Source organism: Pseudochaenichthys georgianus, chromosome 4, assembly GCF_902827115.2.
Source record: "Pseudochaenichthys georgianus chromosome 4, fPseGeo1.2, whole genome shotgun sequence".
NCBI classification, from domain to species: Eukaryota; Metazoa; Chordata; class Actinopteri; order Perciformes; family Channichthyidae; genus Pseudochaenichthys; species Pseudochaenichthys georgianus.
In genome coordinates this window covers 429,332-456,868 of record NC_047506.1, presented here as the reverse complement: position 1 = coordinate 456,868, position 27,537 = coordinate 429,332, and the positions used below count along the sequence as shown (strand labels likewise).

The 27,537-nt window shown below is 41.0% G+C and overlaps 1 protein-coding gene across 2 annotated transcripts in view; it reads right to left on the bottom strand.

Moving 5' to 3' along the window:
* ttc39a (tetratricopeptide repeat domain 39A) overlaps window positions 1-27,121 on the bottom strand; it is a 52,895-nt gene extending 25,774 nt beyond the window's left edge. Inside the window, exons 1-5 of one of the 2 annotated variants that reach the window (XM_071202817.1) lie at window positions 26,981-27,121; window positions 23,499-23,543; window positions 22,842-22,892; window positions 20,855-20,908; window positions 8,762-8,866 (exon numbers count right to left, since the gene is read on the bottom strand). In XM_071202817.1, coding sequence (XP_071058918.1) covers window positions 8,762-8,866; window positions 20,855-20,908; window positions 22,842-22,892; window positions 23,499-23,543; window positions 26,981-27,033 — 308 coding nt within the window. In that variant the 5' untranslated portion in view covers window positions 27,034-27,121. Of the gene's footprint in view, window positions 1-8,761; window positions 8,867-16,400; window positions 16,492-20,854; window positions 20,909-22,841; window positions 22,893-23,498; window positions 23,544-26,980 lie in introns of those variants that run through there. The other variant, XM_071202818.1, reaches the window with a different exon arrangement.
* Window positions 27,122-27,537: the final 416 nt, after the last annotated feature.

The window sequence follows — 27,537 nt, the reverse complement described above, 5'->3', positions numbered from 1 at the left end:
CCCCGGCCAAAAATCACAACACATCAACAGCATTTAAGAAAGTATGAAAGACAAGTAGATACAGGCGAGAGGATAAAAGAGAACAATAAAATGCAAACAACACACGTTACTACATACATGCCACATGCTTTAATGTTTAAAAAGGTCCTTATTTTTCTTTTACATGAACAAAAACCTTTATAAAACACTACAGGAAAGGGAAACCCCAAAAAAGCACAATAGGGCCTCTTTAAGTAATTTTTTCAATTCAAGACTGTAGTAGTTTTACTTTCAATTAAGTTTTGTCGAAATGACCCAATGTGGGACCATTATAAAAACACGAGAGGTTATATACTTGAAGACTAAAGCCACATCACTACACGGGCGTAAAAAACCTTAAGTGTCTATTTATATCTGCGGCTGCTGGTGTGTCGCGTCACACCCTGCGTTTGAGCTTCTAGCTGATATGTAGGAGGAGTAATTCTGTTGCATCTGACAGACACATTTTTCCAGTAGATGATCTTGTTGTTCCAGTTATACACTATTCCTTGAAAGAAAGACTTGGAGGAAAGTATTTTAAACAAAAAAAACTAAAACATAGGTGGCTTAAATCGCTTTATGCGTTATGTACTGTAACGCAAATCATTCTTTTTATAAAGCGTAAAGGCAGAGGTGACAGAGAAGTCTGCATTAACAATGTTTCACAGCTGTTCACCACGGACTGAACCATGTGATCAGCTGTGATGTAACTCTGAACTACAACCAGTCGTATTTCATGGAAACTACATTTGCATAAACAGATTTTTCAACCTATGGAAATGTAACACAAAGAGAAGACCTCGAAGAGTTAGTAAAAAATAAATGACCTGTTAGTAAATATATATACTGTATATATGGTTCGTTTTAGTTCTGAGAAAATTCTGACTGCTGAGAAAAAAAGGCTGAAAAAGTCGGAATTCTGACTTTTTTCTCCCAAAGATCTGAAATTTCTCAACAATTCTGACTTTTTTCTACAAAAGCTCTGACTTTTTTCTGCAGTCAGCTTTTACGTCAGGTTATTTTATCAGTAACGACCGCCTCGCTGCACATCATCCCTCACAATGTGCTATAAAAACTGATTATGGACATAGATAGTGTTCCCTTTTCTTATCCAGCGAGTAAAGAACAACCAACACAATAACAACAAGGAAGCAAAAGTCAGTCAGAGAAGGCGGAAGAACAGATGGAGACACAGAAAAAATGTCCAGCTTTACATTTCCATTGTGTCAGGTTCATGTGAGGCAGCAGCTGAGAAAACCTCTAACGCAGAGCTGTGAGGGATTTCAACTGTTTGTAGCTGTAGCGGCCAAAATCATATAGAAATAAAACAGATAATTAACTTAAAATAATACAGCCGCTGAGGCACTAGGTAGCAGACGTACGCAGGGCAATGATCCAGACAAGATTCTCCATTTCATTCCGATAACAAAGTACAACAGGTTTCCTATATCCCTTTCCTTAAGCCTTTCCTATGGCTTTCCTTTTGCTGGCTTGAAACACCCTGCGTAAGATCTGCTAAGCCTCAGCGGCTGTATTATTTTAAGTTAATTATCTGTTTTATTTCTATATGATTTTGGCCGCGACAGTAGCCGTGGTCAAAGAGGCGGAGAACTCCAAATATTTCACAGCAGCACTCTGATATTTTTCAATCAGCATTAACTCGGAGAGAGGGCACAAAGGTCATCTGCTGCTTCCACCACGATGCTCCATGCTGGGAAGAGTTGTACTTCCTCAACAAAAAAACCTATATGAAGTGGTGGAAAGTAACTAAGTAAGTCTTTTTTGGACATATTTGTACATTACATGAGTATTAACAAGAAGTGCGTAAATACATGCAAAACTGCTTATACACCTTACTAGTACAGCTAGTGTGGACTGAAACTAGATGTACTAGATTACAATGCTTTAAGTCAATCTTGAGGTACTTTATCTGTATTTGAGTATTTTTGTTGTTGTCAAAATTAGCACATGAACAGAAAATGGCACATTTCTGTACAAACTGAAACGTTGACGCTCAGGCACAACTTATCGCCGAGAAGCACTTCAATCACTTCGCTGTATTGTACTTTTGTATATGTACTATACGTCATACTTCCACACAAAACCAGCCCCCCCCTCCCTCCCTGCTGCAGAATGGGGCATGGGGCTGGACGGCGTGATTGAGGGAATAAGATTGCACCATTTTGTCTGCACCCGGTCTGGTGGCATGTTTGAACAGAGAGCTGGCAAAGAAAGTGAGCTGCTGCTGGAAAACCTCTGAGATGCAAAGCTGATCACTGAGCAGACGTGTCTCCACAACCAGGAGCCTGCAGCAGCTGGAGGAGGAGGAGGAGGAGGAGGAGGAGGAGGAGGAGGAGGAGGAGGAGGAGGAGGATAAAATACAGCCTCAGTATCTGAAGAGAGAGGCTCCAGCAGCCAATGACCATAAACACGAATCTAGGGTCAAAGTAATGGATGTGTTCAGACGATCAAAGCTGTATCAAAGAGTATCTTAAGTAGTTTAGTCTCAGTGTGTGTGTGTGTGTGTGTGTGTGTGTGTGTGTGTGTGTGTGTGTGTGTGTGTGTGTGTGTGTGTGTGTGTGTGTGTGTGTGTGTGTGTGTGTGTGTGTGTGTATTATTCCTGACATTTAATCTGTTTACACTGTTACATTTTGGGTCCTTGCTTCTCCTTAGGTCAAAAGAAAATGCAAGTCCCCATAATTTAAATGTAACGTAAAGTACATCTTTTCAGGTAGCGGTTAACTTAGGGTAGTTTCCAATCAATTAAGTCAGTGTTAATTTCTCAAGAGGGATGGGAACAAGTGTGTGTGTCTGTGTGTGTGTGAACTTTTAAGGGCTCACACACACACACACACACACACACACACACACACACACACACACACACACACACACACACACACACACACACACACACACACACACACACACACACACACACACACACACACACACACACACACACACACACACACACACACACACACACACACACACACACACACACGCTGCCACCTTACAAAGGGAGACTAGCATTCACACACTAAGTATCTTGCTCAAGGAAACATGGTCATCGACTTGTGGACTGCAGTGGCTGGGGATCGAATATATATGTGTGTGTAATGTGTGTGTCGCATTGCAGGGAGACATTTACAGTCTTTTTTATTTTCACTCCTGCATACTGTCATCGGGTAAAACTGGCGCTGTTGCACGACTCCAATAACAAAGACTCAAGCTGTGTGTGTGTGTGTGTGTGTGTGTGTGTGTGTGTGTGTGTGTGTGTGTGTGTGTGTGTGTGTGTGTTGCGTAGACTCTAGTATAACCTTGTGCCACCTGACACAGCAGGATGAATGAGAAAAGGACATTGAAGAGATTTTGAAAACACACACATGGAATAAAGCAGACGAACACGATGGGAGGAGAACGAGGAAAGATCCTGCGGGCGTTTCACTTCCTTGAATCTGCAGTCCTTCAGAGCGTCTCTCTCACGATGCAGCAGATGTCATCACACCTTTCATAACGTTACATAATGTTGATCCCTCAAGCCTTTTTCTGAAGCAGCAAACAGGAACATCAGACAAGATTGAGGGTGTAGTAGCTATGTGTCAGCAAATAAAAACAAATAAAACAACCTCAAAATCAAGCAAATCTCATGCCGGATAAAGTCCATTTTCCAGGCAAGCATTTTGTCGATCGAATATATAAAGAACAAAGACTTTAGGCTCTCTTTTCTCTTGGTAAAACAATATATGCTTTTCCGGTGGCCTCACTCCTCGACCCGTCTCCAACATATACCAAATCCCCTGTCAGTGTTTGTCTTCAAAACAAAAGGATAAACAACTATTCAAACTGAAATAGTGACAATAAATAATGATTGATTTGCTACAAACAAAAAAGCCAGAAAGTAAATGTATATTTTATAATGCGAGAAATCGTTCAATAGCTCCAACAGTGGACGTTATTTAGTTTTGTATGAATCAAACAAGAATAAAGTCTACTCTCAACAGCTATACAAAGGATCTCAATGGAGCCAGTTATTATTATTATAGGATAGACGTTTCTTATATGTTACTTTTTAAATCTGCACTGATTTCTGATTTACTCCAACCATCTACAAACAGGATCAGATGTGCAACTTGTGTTTGTTCAGGTGCACTTCAGTGCCAGAAAGAGGCCGAGCGCACACTGTGCTGAGGGAATAATATGGAGTCAGAAATAAGGACACTTGCTCAACCGACAGATTTGGACTATTCACATATCCAGATTTAAACACTAAGACACATTATAAGTATAACAAGGGAGTCACTATATATGTATGCAACGTTGCAAATCTAAGTCTCCTTATCTGAGTCTGAGTTTAGTAATCAAACATTAAATTAAAAATCGCCGGCGCTGTATTAGCTTAACATGCTTATTGTAGTTGTAAGTGCACTGTCTTGATGGAGCATATGTGTGGGCTGCGTTACCATGGAAACCAAACAATGGTGTAGAAAGAAACGCGGGAGAAATATAACCCGGGAGGAAACCGGGAGAGGGCAATGAAATCGGGAGTCTCCCGCGAAAATCGGGAGGGTTGGCAAGTATGGTGTCATCCAAAAAGTGCAATCAACCATGAGGATACAGCAAGAAGTGAATTAGTTTGATGTAAGCCAAACCTTTATAAGTGCTGCATTTTTTTTCTATTTTTAGCAAATGACATCACCCTAAAGGCCCTGACACACCAACCCGATTTTGGGAGTCAGAGGCCGTCAGAGGCTGTCGGGCATTCGCGGCGCCGTAGTCAGGTTGGTGTGTCCCGCACCGTCGACCGTGACACGCCTTATTTGGACTGCCAGACCCGATGCATGGCCGATTCAACATGTTGAATCGGCCATGCATCGGGTCTGGCAGTCGGACCAAATAATCACTCTGATTGGCTGTTCAGCTAGCAAATCAGTGCATGAGAAGCGAAGCGGAAGTGAGGGACGTAAACAAACGATTTAAGAAGGCACACACAGACTGCTATTCATTTTCATCTCATCATGGCGATCTGGAATGATGCAAACGAAGACCTGCTCATCACCTTGATCCAGGAGAGGCCAGCTCTGTATGATATTACGGAGAAAATATACTCTTCTTCTTCTCTGTCTTCCGGTTGTTGCCTCTTTTGAATGACGAATACACACTACCGCCGCCTGCTGGTAAGGAGAGTTATTGCCACTCACGCACTGAAGTCGGTGCGGTGTGTTCCCGTGCGACACATGGCCAAAACGCAGGAGAACACGGCCAGGCAACAGCCGACTTCAGCGTCGGCTAGTCCTCTGGTGACTGCTTGGTGTGTCAGGGCTTTAACAGTTTCCGACACTTATGGCGCATTTCCACTGTAGGGCGTAGCACGGTTTAAGCGTGCCGTGCCAAACCCGGTCCGTTTTTTGTTGCAATTCCCCTCGGGGTAGTTCCGGCTAGCGGGTGCTTTTTGACAGGTTTTCTGGCCCTTCAAAATCGTGGTTCTTTCCGGGCCAACAACCGGGCTGAGTCGGGCTGAGTATGCTAAACTAGAGAGAGAATCGCTGGCCAGGGGGCTACAACTACAACAAGATGAACATATTTGACCGTGATTTAATTGTAATACACGTTTCTAAATGATGCCGAAGTAACAACACACTGATACCGGTTAGTAAAAACCATGAATTAATGCTTTGACAAGTCTGCAGACAGACGGCAGGCGGAGAACCTTTTAGAATACTTGTTTTCTGAATGGAGATCGGCTATGCTAACGTTGTATATGCTCCGACCGTCCACACTCACAACAACGGCCTACAGACATAAATAAACCAGCGACTGTATTCTCCATGACACAGACAGTCTGTGGTTTGTACTTGTTTCACTTTTGTCTAGTTTCTGAACAGATATGAAGAGCTGTGAGCTCTGAGGGCTAACAGCTAACGGCCAATGTTAGTTTTGTGGTTCGCATTGAAGATGACGTCACGGCTCCGCCTACACTGCGTTACTATAGTTACCGCCGCAGCTACTAAACTGTAATGGAAACCCAGCATAAAGTGAGCCTGGCCTACCAAGGCCTAACTATACCGTACTGAGCCGAGCGAAGCCCTGCAGTGGAAATGCGCCATTACAGTACTAAAGACACCAAAATGGCTCCTCAGAACAACACAAAACTGACAATAGCTGTTAATCTAGCCTTTAGGACTTTGTTATAACAATAATTTGAGCCTGACAAGAAGCAGCTCTTCTGTCTCGATTTAAAGCCAGCACTGAAAAGAAGAAACTTGGCCTATAATGAGTGGCCCAGAGAGGGAATAGAAAAGGTAAGAGGACAAAGGGGACGTTGTGATAAAGTTTCTGATTATAAAAGTCGAGAATAAGCAGGGAACAATGGAGTAACCTGATTCCTGACACAGCAGGAAACTAGAGACAGGGTGTGTTTGTGAATGTAACTCAGAGCAGCATGTCAGTCATTTAAGACCGTCAGGCCATTATATAATCACCATCAGCAGCAGATTAACAGTCCTCCAGCACTCACTGAAAAGGGCAGCAGTTTCCAATGTGCCAATGACTGGGTATTTTGCTTGTGTATTGGTTTTTAAAATGGAATTAAAAGCAACACAATGTTCTTTGAGTCACTGTAAGGACAATGCTTACAGTGAGGTTTCCTATTTTTTGGCATTTTTACGGGGCAAATGTATTGATCTTTTTGCTTTTAGGAAGCATACTCTCAATAGCACAAAGTACAAGCAGAAATATTTGTAATAAATCCAGAAAGAAAAGAGTTTTGCTGAACCATTATCAAAACAGAAGCAAAATAAGTGTGTCAATAAGCGTTGTCCTGTAGTACCCTCCCTGCCTTCCTATCTGCATACAGTTTCAACTATGGAGTAAGATGAACATGTCAGTTAATATAATAAGACTTGTGATGCTAAGATGCTAACGCATGCACAATGCTAACTGGCTGCTCTAATAATGCTAACATCATCAAATAGAATATGCTATGATGATCACAATGACAATGCTAACATGTTTACATTGACAAGCTAACTTGATCACAACAACACTGCTAACTGAGCCAAATTACAATGCTAACATGCTTACATAGAAAAGCTAACTCGATCACAACAACACTGCTAACTGAGCCAAATCAAATTACAATGCTAACATGCTAACATAGAAAAGCTAACTCGATCCCAACAACACTGCTAACTGAGCACAATTACAATGCTAACATGTTTACATTGACAAGCTAACTTGATCACAACAACACTGCTAACTGAGACAAATTACAATGCTAACATGCCAACATAGAAAAGCTAACTCGATCACAACAACACTGCTAACTGAGCACAATTACAATGCTAACATGCCAACATAGAAAAGCTAACTCGATCACAACAACACTGCTAACTGAGCACAATTACAATGCTAACATGCTTACATAGAAAAGCTAACTCGATCACAACAACACTGCTAACTGAGCCAAATTACAATGCTAACATGCTAACATAGAAAAGCTAACTCGATCACAACAACACTGCTAACTGAGCACAATTACAATGCTAACATGCTTACATAGAAAAGCTAACTCGATCACAACAACACTGCTAACTGAGCCAAATTACAATGCTAACATGCTAACATAGAAAAGCTAACTTGATCACAACAACACTGCTAACTGAGCCAAATTACAATGCTAACATGCTTACATAGAAAATCTAACTCGATCACAACAACACTGCTAACTGAGCCAAATTACAATGCTAACATGCTTACATAGAAAAGCTAACTCGATCACAACACACTGCTAACTGAGCACAATTACAATGCTAACATGCTAACATAGAAAAGCTAACTCGATCACAACACACTGCTAACTGAGCACAATTACAATGCTAACATGCTAACATAGAAAAGCTAACTCGATCACAACAACACTGCTGATTGAGCACAATTACAATGCTAACATGCTTACATAGAAAAGCTAACTCGATCACAACAACACTGCTAACTGAGCACAATTACAATGCTAACATGCTTACATAGAAAAGCTAACTCGATCACAACAACACTGCTAACTGAGCACAATTACAATGCTAACATGCTTACATAGAAAAGCTAACTCGATCACAACAACACTGCTAACTGAGCACAATTACAATGCTAACATAGAAAAGCTAACTCGATCACAACAACACTGCTAACTGAGCACAATTACAATGCTAACATGCTAACATAGACATTGCCTATGTTTAGCAGTTTTATAGTGAAACACGTCATCTTAGTTTAGCTTGTTAGCATGCTAACATATACTAGCGTAAACAGAGGCATTACATCCATAGGCCTCGATCGTTCCATAGGAAATGTTATAACTTATCTTAGTGGGAAAACACCGATGTTCCAATAACATAAACAATGTCTTTGTTCTGTCCTATTGCCTGACAATGAAGCAGCACAACGTATTTGTCGATTCATTAGTTAAATTACTTACACCTGAACTTTCTACACTATTTATACCAATACCAATGGCAGTTTCTCAGGATGGGACAAAGGCTTGTTGTGTGGGGATGCAGTTTACTGTTGAAAATCTTCACTTTCTAACCCCTGACAGTGCAAAAACACCTAGAAAAACACAGCTGTTTGCATGCATTTCTTCAGCTGTTCTTCATCTCTAAATTTGAGATGAAAGCACAAAGCTAGAAGGGTCAGAGCTTGGTCACAGCAGATGTATTAGAAATGGTTCTGGTTGCTCTCGTACCTGCATTTGAGTCGGGTCTGCGCCTCCTCAAATTCGTTTCTGAGGAACAAATCCAGGGCGGCCATGCAGTCGTCCAGAGCCAGAGACAGTTCTGACCGCAAGCACCTGCAGATCAACAACAACATCTTGATTAGGAAAGAAAGATTATGTATGAAAGTACAGCATAATCTCATTAGCTCTGGGTATTTGTTTCAATTCTTATATCTGAAATCAAGGCAGTCATAATATATACTGGATACCCGGGGAGATTTGGTCTTCCCTTAAAGTTGACTTCATGGCATCAATCTCCAATCCCACTTTATTTATACAGCACATTTAAAAACAACATAGTTGACCAAAGTACTGTACATCAATAAATATATTAAAAGCAGCATAAATACATGTAGACAAAACAGATAGGACAAATGTAAAAACACGAGACAATAAAACCACAGACTGAAAAACTCTCATACATGACACAAGAAAATAAAAATAGTACAACATGGCGCAAAAGTGTGAGAAACAATGAGGACACAAATATCAGTTTTATTGGAATATGCAATGTACTCAACAGTATGTCACTCTAGGTCTGACTATTTCACAGTCTAGTAAAATAAAGGTTTCTTAAAAACATTCCCACATTATTTTCAGACCCTCAGTTGCATCATATTTCATTATTATTCACTCTTTAAGTCTGTTCTGCTCAAACCAGTTCCTTAAACTCTACTGCGGAGACCCATCTTTTGTCTTATAGTAATCGTTTTGAGTCTCTTTGTAGTCTTTCAGTAGTTGTTTTGAGTATCTTTGTAGTCTTTTAGAAGTTGTTTTGAGTATCTTTGTAGTCTTTCAGTAGTTGTTTTGAGTCTCTTATAGTCTTTCAGTAGTTGTTTTGAGTATCTCTGTAGTCTTTTATGTCATTTCCTGGTTGGTACATGTCTCCTTAAATGGCATTTGTTAGCTAAAGGCCATGAGTATGTATGTGCAGTAATCCATCAATGTTCCTTATTCTTTTCTACGTCACAAGACAAACAGAAACGCCGGCAGGGTGAGCCGGACAAGCGAAAGTGCTTTGCTGTTAATTCCTGTCTGCCCCGTCTTAATGATTGTTCATAATGTTGCTATGCCGATCATTACACGGTGCACATGCTCCTCACGTGGCCTGTGAAATGTGACCAAATTGATTCTCTGTACTCCCACTTGATTCATAAAATAGCTCCCTACCCTTTGATTTCACTTGCTGCACTGATAATGGATCTCGTTGTGGCTTCACTTGACCAAAGATAAGAACCCTGAAAACTAGGCTACTATACCAACACGTGTGAATAGCAGCATTTCCAAACGTCTGAATCATAAAGAAATGTTTCTATTTGACCCAATGTGGTCCATTTGAAGACGTCGATCCGCACGCATCTTAGCTTATATGATTTATCAGTTGAATGTAAAATAGACAAAAGCCTGATACACATCACAGCTACATTACATTACATTTCACTTGTGAGACGCTTTTATCCAAAGCGACTTACAGTACTGTGGGCAACCCCCACAGGAGCAATTTGGGGCGAAGTGTCTTGCCTAGGGACACAACGACATGCTGACTGCAGTGGGACTCGAACTTGCTACCCCCTGATTCAAAGTTCAGCGCACCATCCACTGAGCCACAGCCTCCCACTACAGCTACAGATTACGGTTAAAAAAAAAAACTGTTCATCTGCCGTTAAACAACAAATCTGTTTGGTGATTACCGATGTATCTGTTTATGCTTACACACAAGACTCAACTCACCATCCCAGAGGGAAATTAACACAACCAAACACACACTACTTAATATACAAACAAAATGGCTCCAATGGATACGTTTACATGTGTGTTTTACTCCCTTAGTTGATGGTAAAAACAGCAGCCAGCTCAAACACTCGTAACGAGCTGAATCAATGACTGTGAATCTGAAACACCGATATTATTCAGGACTCGCTCATTAATGTCCTTTATTCTGAGATACTTGAGAGATTGCTGGCCTACCGAGCTGTGAAAGGAACAGCTCTTTTCTACATCCAGGCCTTGGTTAAACCATTTACTCCAGCTTGTTCACTACGCTCTGCGTCAGCCAATCGGCTTGCTGCTCCATCACTGTGATAGATATTTAGATAAATAAGTAAATGGCAAGATAACAATAGTGGAATGTTTATCGAGGCACTTAACAGAGCTCAGTCTTATGGCCTGTAGTGTAGTGTGTTGGAGTTTGAATCGTTACGGTTTTTGCACTTTGGACAAAAGCATCAGATAAATGATGTGTAATGTAATATTTGCTATTAATGTGGAATGTGTTAAAATGCAATTAAGTTTGTGTTTTGACCTTATAGCAGTATACTGTTTACTGGACTCGTTTCGAGTGGGTGAGTTGGGAAAAAAGGCAAACTTTTATTTTGAAGGCCCGATTTTGTAACGCTGTGCATGCAGTCGGCGTTGGACTGGAAGTACCGACCATAAACTTTGATGATTGACAGGTCACAGAACAATGGGGGCTATCTCCCCTTACCCACAATTTAAATTCACACAGACTCTCTCCTCTTTGCTCTTCTCTCTGTGAGGAGCAGCAAGTTCAGCTTCAGAACAAAGTGATAAACAAACAATGGCATCAAATATTATTAATGTCGGGTAGTAATAGATGTATTTATTTTCATCTCAGAGTGTACCAGAATGCGTAGTTTATATGCTAGTATTTCTAAAAATGCATGTGTGCCTTTTTATGAATAGATTTGAGTGGTTAAAAATTTCGTGTCGTGATCGATTGACAAAGGAAAAAAGTGGGTCCCGAGGCCTGACCAGTTGAGAACCACTGCTGTCGATCACATGAGCATCAGTTAATCAGTATCTAACCCAGGACACACACACACACACACACACACACACACACACACACACACACACACACACACACACACACACACACACACACACACACACACACACACACACACACACACACACACACACACCACACACACACACACACACACACACACACACACACACACACACACACACACACACACACACACACACACACACACACACACACACACACACACACACACACACACACACACACTTTATGTGGGCTTGTCATCAAGATTTAGACCAGGGGTGGGGAACCTCCGGCACCCGGGCCACGAGACCATTTGGTACGGCCCTCGAGGTAATTTATAAACACACGCAAAAAAGAAAAAAATTAAAGAAAGTTAGACCGCAAAATAATTAAACAAGCGAGTGCCTGTTTTTCCTGGCAACGGTCATGGTCCTTGAACACAACACGAGCCTAACGTGTCATCACGTGGTATACGTCTCGTCTGACAGGGGTGCCGTTCTGACCATGGTTCTGACGGAGAGCACCAGAACGCCGCTCCGGGACTTCAGAAATTGCAGTACCCGTAAATCCGTACACATGCTGCAGTATCTGCGTGGCTGTGTCTTTAGCTGAAAGCCCAGTGGCGATCTGTTCATCTGTCATACTGATCATACAGTCAATAACTTTGTTGTTATTAGCATCTGGTTAGCTAGCTATGCTAACGGATATAAGAAGCTTGTTCTCCAACCAGTGAGGTAAAGGCACATCTTTATATGATCATTATAGTTATCAAAAAACAAGAGAATAAAGTAAACAGGTATAAAATACTATATGACAGTAAACAAAAGTTGTTATTAATAAACAAGAATACATTTTAAAAAGGGGAGTGATTTGTAAAATATCCATAAAGAAAAATTAAATCTGCTTCCAGTTCTGTTTCATCTGGGTGTTGAGAGATGTTTCCATAGATCTCTTCATTTTGCTCTCAAAGTGCACCAGATTGATGCTTTCAACTTCAATATTTAAGAAAAAAAAAATCTTCCCATGGGAGCATGCCCCCGGACCCCCTAGAGGAGGTTAAATCATGTCCACATGGATAGGAAACTAAATACATTTGCACACATCTTGTGTCCGTATCTTTCTGTTTGGTGGTCATACCACACCGTGCATGCATCCGCGAGTCATGGCAAGATATCTGGATTAAGAGGTTGCTTTTTCTTTGCACAGCATGAAAGAAAGAAGAAATGAATGGGCTGTGATTTTTAAGCAGAGGTCATTAATTTGTACGGCCCTCGGAGGATGTTGAAAAAATTGAAATGGCTCTTGAGAGGAAAAAGGTTCCCCACCCCTGGTCTGGACCAACAATTGTGACTGTGCTGACAAACAGACTCACTATTGGGAAAATTGTTTATGTAGTATTGTAGTAGTGTGTTGTAAGTAGGCATTATATTTATAAAATACTACTAGTAATCGCTTCATCCATTCACAAATCTGTAACATTGAGTTTCTCCACCAGGAATGACGTAAAAGCACCACTTTAAATCTTATGTTTACAAGATTTGTATTGATACGTTTAATGGAAATAAGTAATTAAGCATAGAAACCTAAAAAAGGACTTTTCTTTGTCTTCAACCACAAATAAGACGGCATATATCCAGAAAATAAAAAAGTAAAGACATAGGAAATGTGACAGGAGAGTTCAACAAACCCAGGCTTACACAATAGACGTCCCTTCTCGAGAAAACAATACCAACAATGTTAAAACTAAGCCACTCAATACAAATAAAATAAATGACAAAAGGTACCCTTAATGAGTCAAAAGAAATGAACCAATCAGAAGACAGCTATCCAATCCAAACAAAGAAAAACATATTGTAATAAAAAACCTTATTTACATTCAGCCAGTTTGTAATGTAATCCCTAATAACGATAAAACAATGAGACTTAACTGATTAAATAGTGTCATGTAGTTTTAAACAGCGTACTGTATACTGTACTGTGTGTGTGTTTATATAATTGATTTCAAGGATAATGGCGTACAGTCACATGTCGTCCCTCAGCGGCCTCAGTAATTCCAGACGGAGCTTCCTCCTCTGTGTCCAAACACTTTCCTCTGCAGCGACTGTCACTTAAATCAACACGCATGTGTGTGTGTGTGTGTGTGTGTGTGTGTGTGTGTGTGTGTGTGTGTGTGTGTGTGTGTGTGTGTGAGCACAGCATCGACATCAGGTTTGCATTGGAAACTAAATCTTAGCAACTGGCTTGTCGTTGTGCTGATTTGTCGGCTTTATACTCGACCTTCCTTCGGCTCACATTAGCGATCAAAAATACACAACTTAAATAACCCTGAGTGAAATCTCAACACGACAACCAACCTCACACATCTACCGTAAAACATCAATTGACGCATATCTCTGTAAATATAGAAAAGCAACAACAGGAGATATTAAAATTGTCCCCAAGAGGAAAAATAAAGTGCATTATTGTTAGTATTATTATGTGTTACTATTATTCTTCAGTCAGTTGCTGTAGTCTTATCACGTGTTATATTCAGAGTACAAGCATAACCTCATACATTTCAATAATTGTTAAAGGACTATTTACTTAAGGAGAGCTTGTTTAATTATCTAACTGGAGTCAACAGTTACGTGTGCGAAAAAAAACAAGGGTTGGGCGATGAGAAAAAAAATGTCAGTGTCAATATTTCTAACTATTGATATGATTTACTCAGTGACATTTTTGATAAATAAACACTTTGTTGATATAATAACTGAATTCCACCTTGGCTTCGTTTACGTCTTCTCAAATGGCTGAGAGCACGTAATAGTCTGGGATTACTTTACTGTAATGCAGCGAAAAGAAGTATCATTAGGAAAGTAAACATATGATATAAAAAGGTAAACAACTAACACAGCTATTGTAAAGAACGCAGGGCAGAGAGTTTCTCAATGTCGAGTACGCTTGCTTGGTAGCACACGTCTTCCGAGCCACTTGCTTCGGAAGCGAGGCGAGAACACTTCCTGGCATTCGGAAAACGAAGAGTGGAACAGGCGTGGGTCATATGAGAGGCCCCGCCTTACATTGGTCCGTGCGCAAAGCATTGTGGGGATTTTAAGACCGCGGAGTCTACACATGTGCAGCCTCGAAATGTCTCGCTACGAAGTGCGCCGGGTTCGGGAGAATTCCAAGTATGCTGGATATTGGAACAGTCCTTCGGCGCCACTCGATGACGTAGTATGCTTGAAATCGTGGCTCTGGAGCAGCCTTCCTCGACATTGAGAAACACCCCTTGATTTTGATTACCTTGCTTTAAAGAGGCCCTATTCCCTTCCCCCCAGAGTGTGTTACATACAGATCACAATGACATCACTACGTAACACTTGCACTCCTATTGGCTAGCACTTTGACACATTGTACGTGATAGACTAACGGCTCGTCCGCACATTCACTTTGAATGGGGTGACGACACTTTTCACCGCACTGCATTGTGGGAAGCGACGCGGAGTTATGCTGGTGTGGCTTGCTGCAAAAGTTGAGCAATGTTCAACTTTTGAAGCCTCGGCAGAAGCGTCAGCCAATCGAATCACATGCCAGTACAAGCTCTAGCCAATCAAACCGCTGCTTGTGTGTCAGGGGCGGGAGATTCATGTGATTGGTTGTTGGTCGAGCTTCAGACACGTCCGCCGGCAAGCTTCAACGCACGCCGCTGTGTGGACGGGCGGTAAGGGGCGGGACATCTCTAAGCGGTTGACCAATCACAACAGAGCCGGCCAGCTAACCAATCAGAGCAGACTGGGCTCTGGTTTCAGACAGAGGGTGAAAAGAGGTGCTGCAGCACAGGCAGTATGAGAAAAATAAAGAGCTTTTTGAACATTAAAGCATGGAGACATGGAGAGACACTACATACTGATACGAACCTACAAATTATCATTATAAGCCCCTTTACATTAAATACAACATGTTGTTAAAAGCCTTCCCTGGTTTGAATACTATGGATCATGCAGTGAAATGATATAGGGTTTCTACGCCGACAGCATTTACAGGGCAATGAATCATGATTTCCTTATAGCTTGACATGCCTTTAAGGGCAGGGACAGAACCCATGCTACCCTTAGTCACAGAGCAAACATTAGCACCGGACGGCATGTACGACTGTATGAAATAAAGAGACGTCATGACGACCTGCTCAGCGAGGAGAGGCTGCTGGACTCAGGATGTGCATCCCACGCACCGTGTGCCCATCATTTAATTTAACTTCAAGTCAGCTGCAATACTGACTTCCTTTCTCCGGACAACAACTTGCACAAGGAGGATCATTATCAGCATGAATGAAACCCCTCAGCACACAGCTATTCATACACACACACACACACACACACACACACACACACACACACACACACACACACACACACACACACACACACACACACACACACACACACACACCTCCTCCAAGAGTGACGAAGCATTCAGTTCACTGACTGCGGTTAACTCAGCTCTCCTCTCTAGTTAAGATGCTTCGGAGGCCTCACTGCGTTCACACAAAAGATCTGAGGTGTTCCTTTTTCAAAATAAACCGAGCGAGTTTGTCCACATGCCTGAGTGTGACACACACACACACACACACACACACACACACACACACACACACACACACACACACACACACACACACACACACACACACACAACACACACACACACACACACACACACACACACACACACACACACACACACACACACACACACACACACACACACCAGAGGAATAACCTACGGCATCCAAACACGCAGCAAAGTCTATCTTACCCGTTTGCCAGAGTCTCTTCATCTTCTGACATTATCATCTGGTGGAAGTGTGTGTGCGTGTGTGCGTGTGCGTGTGTGTGTGTGTGTGTGTGTGAGAGAGAGAACAAGAGAGACAGAGAAGTGAAGCCTGAGGGTGTTTCAGCAATGCAGTGTGATGATAGTCTACGTCCTTTTTCTGTAGCAGCAACAAGAGCAGAAACAGAAGGGCAGTCGGGGGAGAGAGAGAGAGAGAGAGAGAGAGAGAGAGAGAGAGAGAGAGAGAGAGAGAGAGAGGAGGAGGGACGCAGCAACAGCAGACCTTAATAAGATTGGGATGACTATCACACATGAGGGCAGACAACACAGAGACGTTCTATGGTCACGGTCTCACACACACACACACACACACGTTAGTGCAGAGTCACTGTGAGGCTAACATGGCCCTGAGTTAAAAAATAAATAATTAAATATGTAAATTAAGAATAAAAGAAAAAGTATTTTTCATTTATTTTAATCTAAAATGTCACAAAACACATCTTTCTGTGATTTTTTATTTCTCGTTGTTTATATTTTTGATGTCTGTAAAATCTTAAACGGAAAGTGTTCAAATCAGTAAATATACAATTTTAAAAGAAAAAAATTCTGATGATTTTATTTATTTATTTTCTTTTTGAAGAAATCTTAAATGAAATAAAAAATAAAGAAAAATTCCGGGCTTTCAAATAACTCTGTAATAACTCTGTCTTCTGATTCGTTGATAATGAACTCCTGACTGGAGACTGTGAGCAGCTGCAGGTGGGAGAGGGACAGAAGCAGATGAGGTGCGTAGCGCCCGCTGCAGAGGAAGAGGAAGAGCACTGCAGCGACGAAGAGTCCAGAAATAGAATAGAAAACATATCATGGGGTTTGTGTACAATGTTGCCCTCCATTAGATGTGAAGTACTTTTTAAAGTATTTTCAGCATGACATCACGTTACCCGTGTTTAGCTTACAGCAGATGCATCGTGGTCGTTTTGACGTCAACACTTGTTTTAGGGTCCTTCTTCAATTTGTGTACATGCGTTAATGTTCAGAAAACACAGTATTTGTCTCGTACCGTGTGTGTGAAGTTCTCCCTCTGGCCGACACGTGTTAGCGCCTGTCTCTTTAAGGGGGTCGCACACATGCTTTTCTGCACAATCACCTCATGTCTGTCAGGTGCATAAAAACGCCGCATGCAAAACGTCCGCTGGGTGCAAACGGTGACGCTCGTACTTTTCAAGGACGTCACGGCAGGGTTATATTACCGAGTGACTATAAAAGAAATCCTGCTCTGCTGATCTTTTACTTCTCAGGAGAATGTGTTTGATGACTGCTTTGCAAACACTGATTCTCGTTTCATTCAGTTTTTAAAATGCCTTTAACTATAGTCTAAAATTCAAGAATGCCCCGGTCACATGAGGCGAGAGAGCTGCCGAACATTCTCATATCGGAAGAGCAAAAAAAAGAGGATGCTTGGGGGGGGGGGGTTGTATTCAGTTATTTATCTGATTATTTCCTCTTGAAATGTTGTGTTTGAATTATCTTGTTGAACCAAATCTTTTCTTGTTTTATAGAAACATATTTTCTTTCAACACACACCACTTCAGGGAACATTACATTGACCTACATGCATTTCCTGGAGACTTAAAACACACACACACACACACACACACACACACACACACACACACACACACACACACACACACACACACACACACACACACACACACACACACACACACACACACACACACACACACCCACACACACACACACACACACACACACACACCACACACACACACACACACACACACACACACACACACACACACACACACACACACACACACACACACACACACACACACACACACACACACACACACACACACACACACACACACACACACACACACACACACACACACACACCTTTATTGACTAGTCAAAAAAACAAACAAAAAAAACCACAGTATTTACCAAGTTCATATATCAAGAGGGAAGTCCTGTTCTCATAGACTTGTTTACAATGCAATAAATATTGGGCAATGTGTGTGTTGGCTTTTCTGGAAGATTAACATGCAGAAGAAACTCCGAATAAATCTGTCGATACGAAGCCAGGAAACAGCCGTGGTTGAATAAGTACATTTATTCAGTACTGTACTTAAGAGCTATTTTAACTTGAGTACTTCAATTTTAATCCAAACTCGACTACTCCATAACTCTGGTTTCAGAGGCAAATATTGTACTTTTCACTCTACGACATGTATTTAACGTTCACATTTACTCGTGAAGGATGTAGGACTGTACTGCGTATCTAAATCTAGAAAGAAAATACAACATTAAAACGCTTGTATGTATTTGTTAGTGGTCAAACCGAACTGTCAAATAGGATTTAATGACCAATAAAAGGAAAAGGGCCGTCCTGAATACTGAATAGATTTACTTTTGATAATTTAACTACTTCTTATTAAGTTACATTTCGAGTTTAAGGCTTTTCAATTGTTATCGGGGATTTTAAAATCATAGTATTTATGCTTTTCCTGATCAGCGTTAATCTTAACTCAGGATATAACGAGCAAATTAGTGAATTACTAATTCCCAAAAATCTATTTCTCAGCTCGAGCACTTAAGACACCGATATGAAACTTGGGTTGGTTCAGCCTTTGTAACTGTGTGATGATGATGCATGCTATCTCCCTCCCACAGACGCAGCTATTCTCCGCCTCAGGCTAACAATAAACCCTGTACGTGCCTCGACAGAGAAAGTATGATTAAAGTATTGAATGAGAAAAAAACTCGCATTCATTCAGCCATAACTTAACAGAGAAATGAGGTTCTCTCCATCTGTTACACAGCGCAGGGAAGCTGATTTCCTAATGGCCTTTTTACTAAATGTGCTATTAAAGAGGCCCTATTGTGCTTTTAGGGGTTTCCCCTCAACTGTAGTGTGATATATAGGTTCCCCCCCCCCCCCCCCCTGCCTGAAACACCTCCATTGGACTCCTTTGTTACCTTCTGTAACGTAGTGGCATGACTCACATTTCTATTCACTCAAACACAATGTACGTGATAGGCTAAGGGGCGGGACATCTCTAAGCAGTTGATCACAACAGAGCCGGCCAGCTAACCAATCAGAGCAGACTGGGCTCTGGATTCAGACAGAGGGTGAAAAGAGGCAAGAGCTTTTTGAACATTAAAGCATGGAGACGTGTCACAGTAGAGACACTACATACTGATATACACCTGAACATCAGCAGGAGAGGACTCTTTAAAGTAGAGACACTACATACTGATATACACCTGAACATCATCAGGAGAGGACTCTTTAAAGTAGAGACACTACATACTGATATACACCTGAACATCATCAGGAGAGGACTCTTTAAAGTAGAGACACTACATACTGATATACACCTGAACATCAGCAGGAGAGGACTCTTTAAAGTAGAGACACTACATACTGATATACACCTGAACACCAGCAGGAGAGGACTCTTTAAAGTAGAGACACTACATACTGATATACACCTGAACATCAGCAGGAGAGGACTCTTTAAAGTAGAGACACTACATACTGATATACACCTGAACATCAGCAGGAGAGGACTCTTTAAAGTAGAGACACTACATACTGATATACACCTGAACATCATCAGGAGAGGACTCTTTAAAGTAGAGACACTACATACTGATATACACCTGAACATCAGCAGGAGAGGACTCTTTAAAGTAGAGACACTACATACTGATATACACCTGAACATCATCAGGAGAGGACTCTTTAAAGTAGAGACACTACATACTGATATACACCTGAACACCAGCAGGAGAGGACTCTTTAAAGTAGAGACACTACATACTGATATACACCTGAACATCATCAGGAGAGGACTCTTTAAAGTAGAGACACTACATACTGATATACACCTGAACACCAGCAGGAGAGGACTCTTTAAAGTGGAGACACTACATACTGATATACACCTGAACATCAGCAGGAGAGGACTCTTTAAAGTAGAGACACTACACACTGATATACACCTGAACATCATCAGGAGAGGACTCTTTAAAGTAGAGACACTACATACTGATATACACCTGAACACCAGCAGGAGAGGACGTACGTAGCAAGTATTTCCATTTCATGCTACCTTTTCTTCTGCTCCAAAATATTGGGAATATTCTACTTCTACATAATTACCCGTAAAATACGCTGCAATGTTACAGATGATACTACCTAACAGTACATAGGGTAACTCGAGTTTTCTCCATCCAACAAACAACATTATATTTAAGCCTAAACATCGTAATGCATCTCTATCAACGATCCAATTACACGTAATAAAAGAACAGTCATGTGGCTAACGTCAAGATAAAGCGGCTCCACAAAAGCAGGTTTTCTCACAGATTTGTTATGCGCTCAGAGTTCAGTGTACGAGTCTTACCCATTTGATGCATTCGTTGACTGCAGGTCATCCTTATTGTCCGGCAGCTGTAACCTGAAACAGAGGAACAGAATCCAGGCCGTTCAGAGACAGAAGGGAAATCTCAGCGGAGGAGAAACCAGCTGAAAGGCCGCCTATTGTTGGGAGGAACCTGATCGCGAGAGCCACAGAAACCAAACACTGATCTACGAGGACACTCCCAGGATATGTACCGCTCCGTTATGACGTTTTGAGGACATATGTGCAAAGAAGCTACGTGACAGCTTTGGGTGGAACATCGCTTTGAATTAGGAACGGATCTTGGGAACGACCCACATCAAGATTTCCCGAAATTGTCGACACATTAACTTTTAAAAACTACGATAAACTTTGACGGTAACCCAGAATAAAACCATCACCAATCAGAATACTTTATTTCATCCTTGGGGGACATTAAGTTTATAATGTATGTCAACATAAGAAGTTAAGTAGAAATGTGCACATTGTAATATATATTACAATATTTAATATATTGTTATACAGAGAATATATTTTTTGTATCCTCGGGGGAAAATAATAGCTGCATTTGCGATCAAATAAAAAAATACAAAGATAAAATTAAATACAATATTTGTCAAAATAAGAGTCACGCAGCCTCCACACTGCGGCGTGCGTTGAAGCTTGCCGGTGGGCGTGTCTGAAACTTGACCAACAACCAATCACATGAATCTCCCGCCCCGGACACCCAAGCACGCGTTTGATTGGCTAGAGCTTGCACTGGCATATTAGATTGACTGACGCTTCCGTCGAAGCTTGAAAAGTTGAACTTTTCTCAACTTTTGAAGCGAGCAACGGGGTGTTTCTCAATGTCGAGGACGCTTGCTTGGTAGCACATGTCTTCCGAGTCACTTCCTTCAGAAGCGAGGCAAGAATCCCTCCTAGCCTCGGAAAACGAAGAATGGTGGAACAGGCTATCAGGTGTGCGTCGTATGCGAGGCCCCGCCTTAAATGGAGCGCGATTTCCGCCAAAGATTTGGAAATCGGTCCGTGCGCAAAGCATTGTGGGGATTTTAAGACCGCGGAGTCTACACATGTGCAGCCTCGACATTTCTCGCTACGATGTACGCCGGCCTCGGTAGAATTCCAAGTATGCTGGACATCGGAACAGTCCTTCGGCGGCACTCGATGACATAGTATGCTTGAAATAGTGGCTCTGGAGCAGCCTTCCTCGACATTGAGAAACACCTACGGAGGCAAAGCGAAGCGACGGAACCACAATGCAGTTCGGCAAAGCGTGACGTCACCCCATTCGAAGTGAGCCGTGTGGACGGGCCGTTAAAGGTGCAATAATTAGATAAAATAAAATGGATAGGAACTTGTGCACAATAATAAATAAAATGTGTGTATTACAATATAGTGCGGGTATTTAAGCATTATTAAAAATATTAATTATAAAAAACAGATTGCTTAAAGTCTACAGCAGGGGTGTCAAACTCAAGGCCCGGGGGCCACATCAGGCCCGCGACTTCATTTTATGTGGCCCCGCAAGAGCTTGCAAAGAATATAATACCTTTAATATACGGTTACATGCCGCTTTACAGAATCAGGTTGCCCATAAACTACATGTCCCACAATGCATCTCGTTTTGTGACATGCGCACTGAAGAGACTTGCTATTGTTTGCCCTAGACTTCTGCTTTCAGACGTAGTTGGTAGTTAATTACTAAGTTATTATCCTATCCGATAATAATCCAATTCAAAGGCAATAATGTAATACAACACATTATTTTATATATATTTATATAGTTACAACTGGCCCTTTGAGTGCAACCATAATGCTGATGTGGCCCGCGATGAAATTGACTTTGACACCCCTGGTCTACAGTGTAATAGAGTACAAATCTATTAATAATAAGTGTTATTCGTATACAGTATTGGTGGTATAGCACAGTTTAAGAGTGGCTTTTTTTTTATATTCAACGTTATTTTTTTCATTCAAAGACACTCACCTGAAGTCTGTGATGATGGGATCCAACTCTGGAGTGTTTATGACCGACAACCTGGAAAAAATGTATTTAAAGGTTTTATTGTCATATGCACAAAGCTACTGTGTAGTCATGGCAATGGAATTCTTCTGACCTGAGCTCCTCCAACAATGCAACATATAGTGGCTATTTCCTTAACAATTAATCAATTATTCAGATAATTGTCTGCAGTTGTATGTCTACTATCGATCCCAGTTTCTCAAATTCTCTAGATATTCACTGTAATATAATATAAAACCCAGTGAACAGCAAATGTTTTCAATTTTAGAGACTTAAAATTGCAGTTTCCTTAATGATTAATCAATTATCAAGATATTTGCCGGTATGTTTTTGCCTACTATCGATCCCAGTTTCTCGATTTCTCAAATAAAAATCAGTGAAACTGTTCTGACCTGAGCTCCTCCCACAATGCCACATATATAATAAAAAACAAAATAAAAAGTAGTGGAAAAAAAGTCTATATACATGTAAATAGAAAGTACAAATCAAAATCAGTCTGTGTATGACAGCATTTCTGAAGGAGCTAACATGCTAACAGACGTAGCATCACCGTGTCATTAAACAGGGTTTGCTGCCGACTGTTTCTAAGAATACATGAGAATGTGAAGAATGTGGACGTACCGGCTCGGGGAGTCCGGGCCGTCTGGGATGTCCTGATCGTCATCCCTGTGAAGAGGTCAGAGGTTGAATTAGAGGGACAGTAAGAAAACATCTCATTACGGTGTGAAGATGAGAAGACTGGAGATCTGAGGAGGACTACATCATGTCTCTTCTACATCAACATGTGTCCCCTCTTCTTCATGTCTCTTCTACATCAACATGTGTCCCCTCTTCTTCATGTCTCTTCTACATCAACATGTGTCCCCTCTTCTCCATGTCTCTTCTACATCAACATGTGTCCCCTCTTCTCCATGTCTCTTCTATATCAGCATGTGTCCCCTCTTCTTCATGTCTCTTCTACATCAACATGTGTCCCCTCTTCTTCATGTCTCTTCTACATCAACATGTGTCCCCTCTTCTTCATGTCTCTTCTACATCAACATGTGTCCCCTCTTCTTCATGTCTCTTCTACATCAACATGTGTCCCCTCTTCTTCATGTCTCTTCTACATCACCATGTGTCCCCTCTTCTACATCAACATGTGTCCCCTCTTCTTCATGTCTCTTCTACATCAACATGTGTCCCCTCTTCTTCATGTCTCTTCTACATCAACATGTGTCCCCTCTTCTTCATGTCTCTTCTACATCAACATGTGTCCCCTCTTCTTCATGTCTCTTCTACATCAACATGTGTCCCCTCTTCTTCATGTCTCTTCTACATCAACATGTGTCCCCTCTTCTCCATGTCTCTTCTACATCAACATGTGTCCCCTCTTCTTCATGTCTCTTCTACATCAACATGTGTCCCCTCTGTGGAAAGAGACTCTGAAAGTTTCAGGAACAAAGATTTTCTCTCTTTTTGATCCATTTCTATAAAAACCTGTCTGAAAATGAGCTGATCAGATTTTGGCCACTTTGTGATGTCATCACGATGTCTTGTCTCGTGTAACCGTTAGCCAATCAGCAACCAAGGTAACCCCCCCCCCCCCCATATCACCTGAATCTCCTCCTAGAACACCATAGGCGCTTTCACACCAAGTATTTTTCCCCGGAACTTTTATTTCCTGGAACTATCTAGTAAATCGCGTTCACACCGGAATAAGTCCCTGAGAGAGCCGCTGACGTCACTTCTTCTTCTTCTGTCTCTACTTTAAAGAGTCCTCTCCTGCTGATGTTCAGGTGTATATCAGTATGTAGTGTCTCTACTTTAAAGAGTCCTCTCCTGCTGATGTTCAGGTGTATATCAGTATGTAGTATCTCTACTTTAAAGAGTCCTCTCCTGCTGATGTCCAGGTGTATATCAGTATGTAGTGTCTCTACTTTAAAGAGTCCTCTCCTGCTGATGTTCAGGTGTATATCAGTATGTAGTGTCTCTACTTTAAAGAGTCCTCTCCTGCTGATGTTCAGGTGTATATCAGTATGTAGTGTCTCTACTTTAAAGAGTCCTCTCCTGCTGATGTTCAGGTGTATATCAGTATGTAGTGTCTCTACTTTAAAGAGTCCTCTCCTGCTGAGGTTCAGGTGTATATCAGTATGTAGTGTCTCTACTTTAAAGAGTCCTCTCCTGCTAATGTTCAGGTGTATATCAGTATGTAGTGTCTCTACTTTAAAGAGTCCTCTCCTGCTGATGTTCAGGTGTATATCAGTATGTAGTGTCTCTACTTTAAAGAGTCCTCTCCTGCTGATATTCAGGTGTATATCAGTATGTAGTGTCTCTACTTTAAAGAGTCCTCTCCTGCTGATGTTCAGGTGTATATCAGTATGTAGAGTCTCTACTTTAAAGAGTCCTTTCCTGCTGATGTTCAGGTGTATATCAGTATGTAGTGTCTCTACTTTAAAGAGTCCTCTCCTGCTGATGTTCAGGTGTATATCAGTATGTAGTGTCTCTACTTTAAAGAGTCCTCTCCTGCTGATGTTCAGGTGTATATCAGTATGTGGTGTCTCTACATGTCTTAGCCTATCACGTATAATGTGTTGGAGCGTTAGCCAATAGAAGCGTGAGTGTTGGATATTGATGTCATCGTGTTCCACAAACTGGAGGTAACTTTGGGATAGGCCACTAACGTGCACGAAAACCTATACAACACACTACAGGAAAAGGAACCCCCCCCCAAAAGCATGATAAGTCCCCTTTGACATTTGCATTTCACCATATTTTTTTTGTTTTAATTATACGTTTAAAGTTGGATAATGGGTTTCTAAGAAAGTGCAGACAGGTACCAACAGGGCCAGGACGTGTTTACATTTGTTTGTGAAGCTTTCCTACTTTTTTCTTCACACACTTTTATAAGCTTAAAGTTTAATAAGTGTTTCCATTTGAGACAGACAACTGAATGATGTCCAACAGAGATAAATATGGAAGCCCTGAAAGCCAAGACAAAACATGTTTTACCTGGAAATCTATTATCTAAGTCTGATCAAAATGGCTCTCTCTCTCTCTCTCTCCGGTGTTTCTGACTCCAAAACATGTCTAGAAATGGTTTTGCAAGGATCATCTATCAATGTTTCTTAAAAAAAATTCGGCCAGAAAACCTGTTGCAAGGATAAAGTCACTTAGAAACATTATCCTGTCAAAGATAGAGACAAGTAAACAACTTTAAACCGATCACAAGTACTCCAAATACATCTATACAGTATTAAGAAAACAAATATTAGAACAGTCAAAAAGGTTAATCAGGTGTAGCTTAATGTAATTATTTTTCTATTCAAGTAATCACTTGATGACCGATTTAATCAATTTTGATGACCACTTAATGTCCTGGTAATCCCCTCATTAACACAACAAAAAACCCTAAAGATATTTCAGTCGCTGATGCCGCACTAAAGGAAAAGCCTGCTTGACCACATCAGGAGTGCAATGTAGTCCAACAGGCTGCAGACTGACTTCACGAAGCAGCAACACATCATCAGACCTACAGTAAATATCTACGGTAGATTCTCTGCTCACTCACAGCGGTCACTTTTACGGATTTATTAGTTTCCTGTCAAATATAATGTATTTTCGGAATAAAAGCTTTTATACTGCGAGATAAAAACAAACAAAAACACAGTCTGACTTGTTTACAGAAGCCATAAGAGCACAGGACTTTAAAGATCATATGTTGTGCTCCTTTAATTTCCTGTCAAATATTATATTTTGTTCAGAATAAAAGCTTTTATTAGTGAGGAAATGAAAATAAGTAAGTACTTTTTTTTACAGTAGCGAGGACAACCCCTCAAATTTTGGGAATCACCCAGCCTTACTTTCTGACAGCATACAGACACACGGCAATAAAAGTCATATATCATATCAGACGAGAATGTGTGTGTGTGTGTGTCATTTCAAAGAGGATCTACGAACATGTCCTCCTCACATGAGCTCAGTGTGATGAAAAGATAACGTGTTTCTTATTAAAAAAAAAAAAGGGTGATTAAAATCTCCCCGACAGGCAAGCACCAACAGGGCCAGCCAGGATTGTGCATATCATTATTTTTTGGAGCAACTTTCCGACTTTTTTTACTCACTTTTTGATGTCATTTTTCTTGGCGCTTCGTCTCCAGTTGGTGATAAAACTCATCCCCCGGCTGTGAGGCAGAAAGTATCCCGGCAGAGGCTTCACACAGCGGGCAGAGCAGAGAGGAGCACTGCGGTGTGTCTTCCTCCTTCCTGACGGGGAAAGGTGTGTGAGAGGCTGTCATCACCATGATCACTCTCTATTCAAATGCATGGGGAAGGAGCTGTAGGGCTGCCGGGTCCTAAAGCCCGCCGGGTTATGCTAATGTTATTTTAATTATAATATAGAGACAAGTTCATGTAAATAAACGATATAAATGTTTTTAAAAAATACAAATAAATATATACATATTATATAGAGTCTTTGAGAATACACTCTTGGTTTTAAAACGTTATTTTAATTACAATTAAATACAGAAAATAAAGAAAGTTAATATAAATAAATGATATAAATTAATATAGTCGATGGTAACAAACTGTGAATTAAAATAAATAAAAGTTAAAATATAAATAAATATTATTTAGAGTCTTTGAGCATACACTCTTGCTTTTAAAATGTTATTTTTAT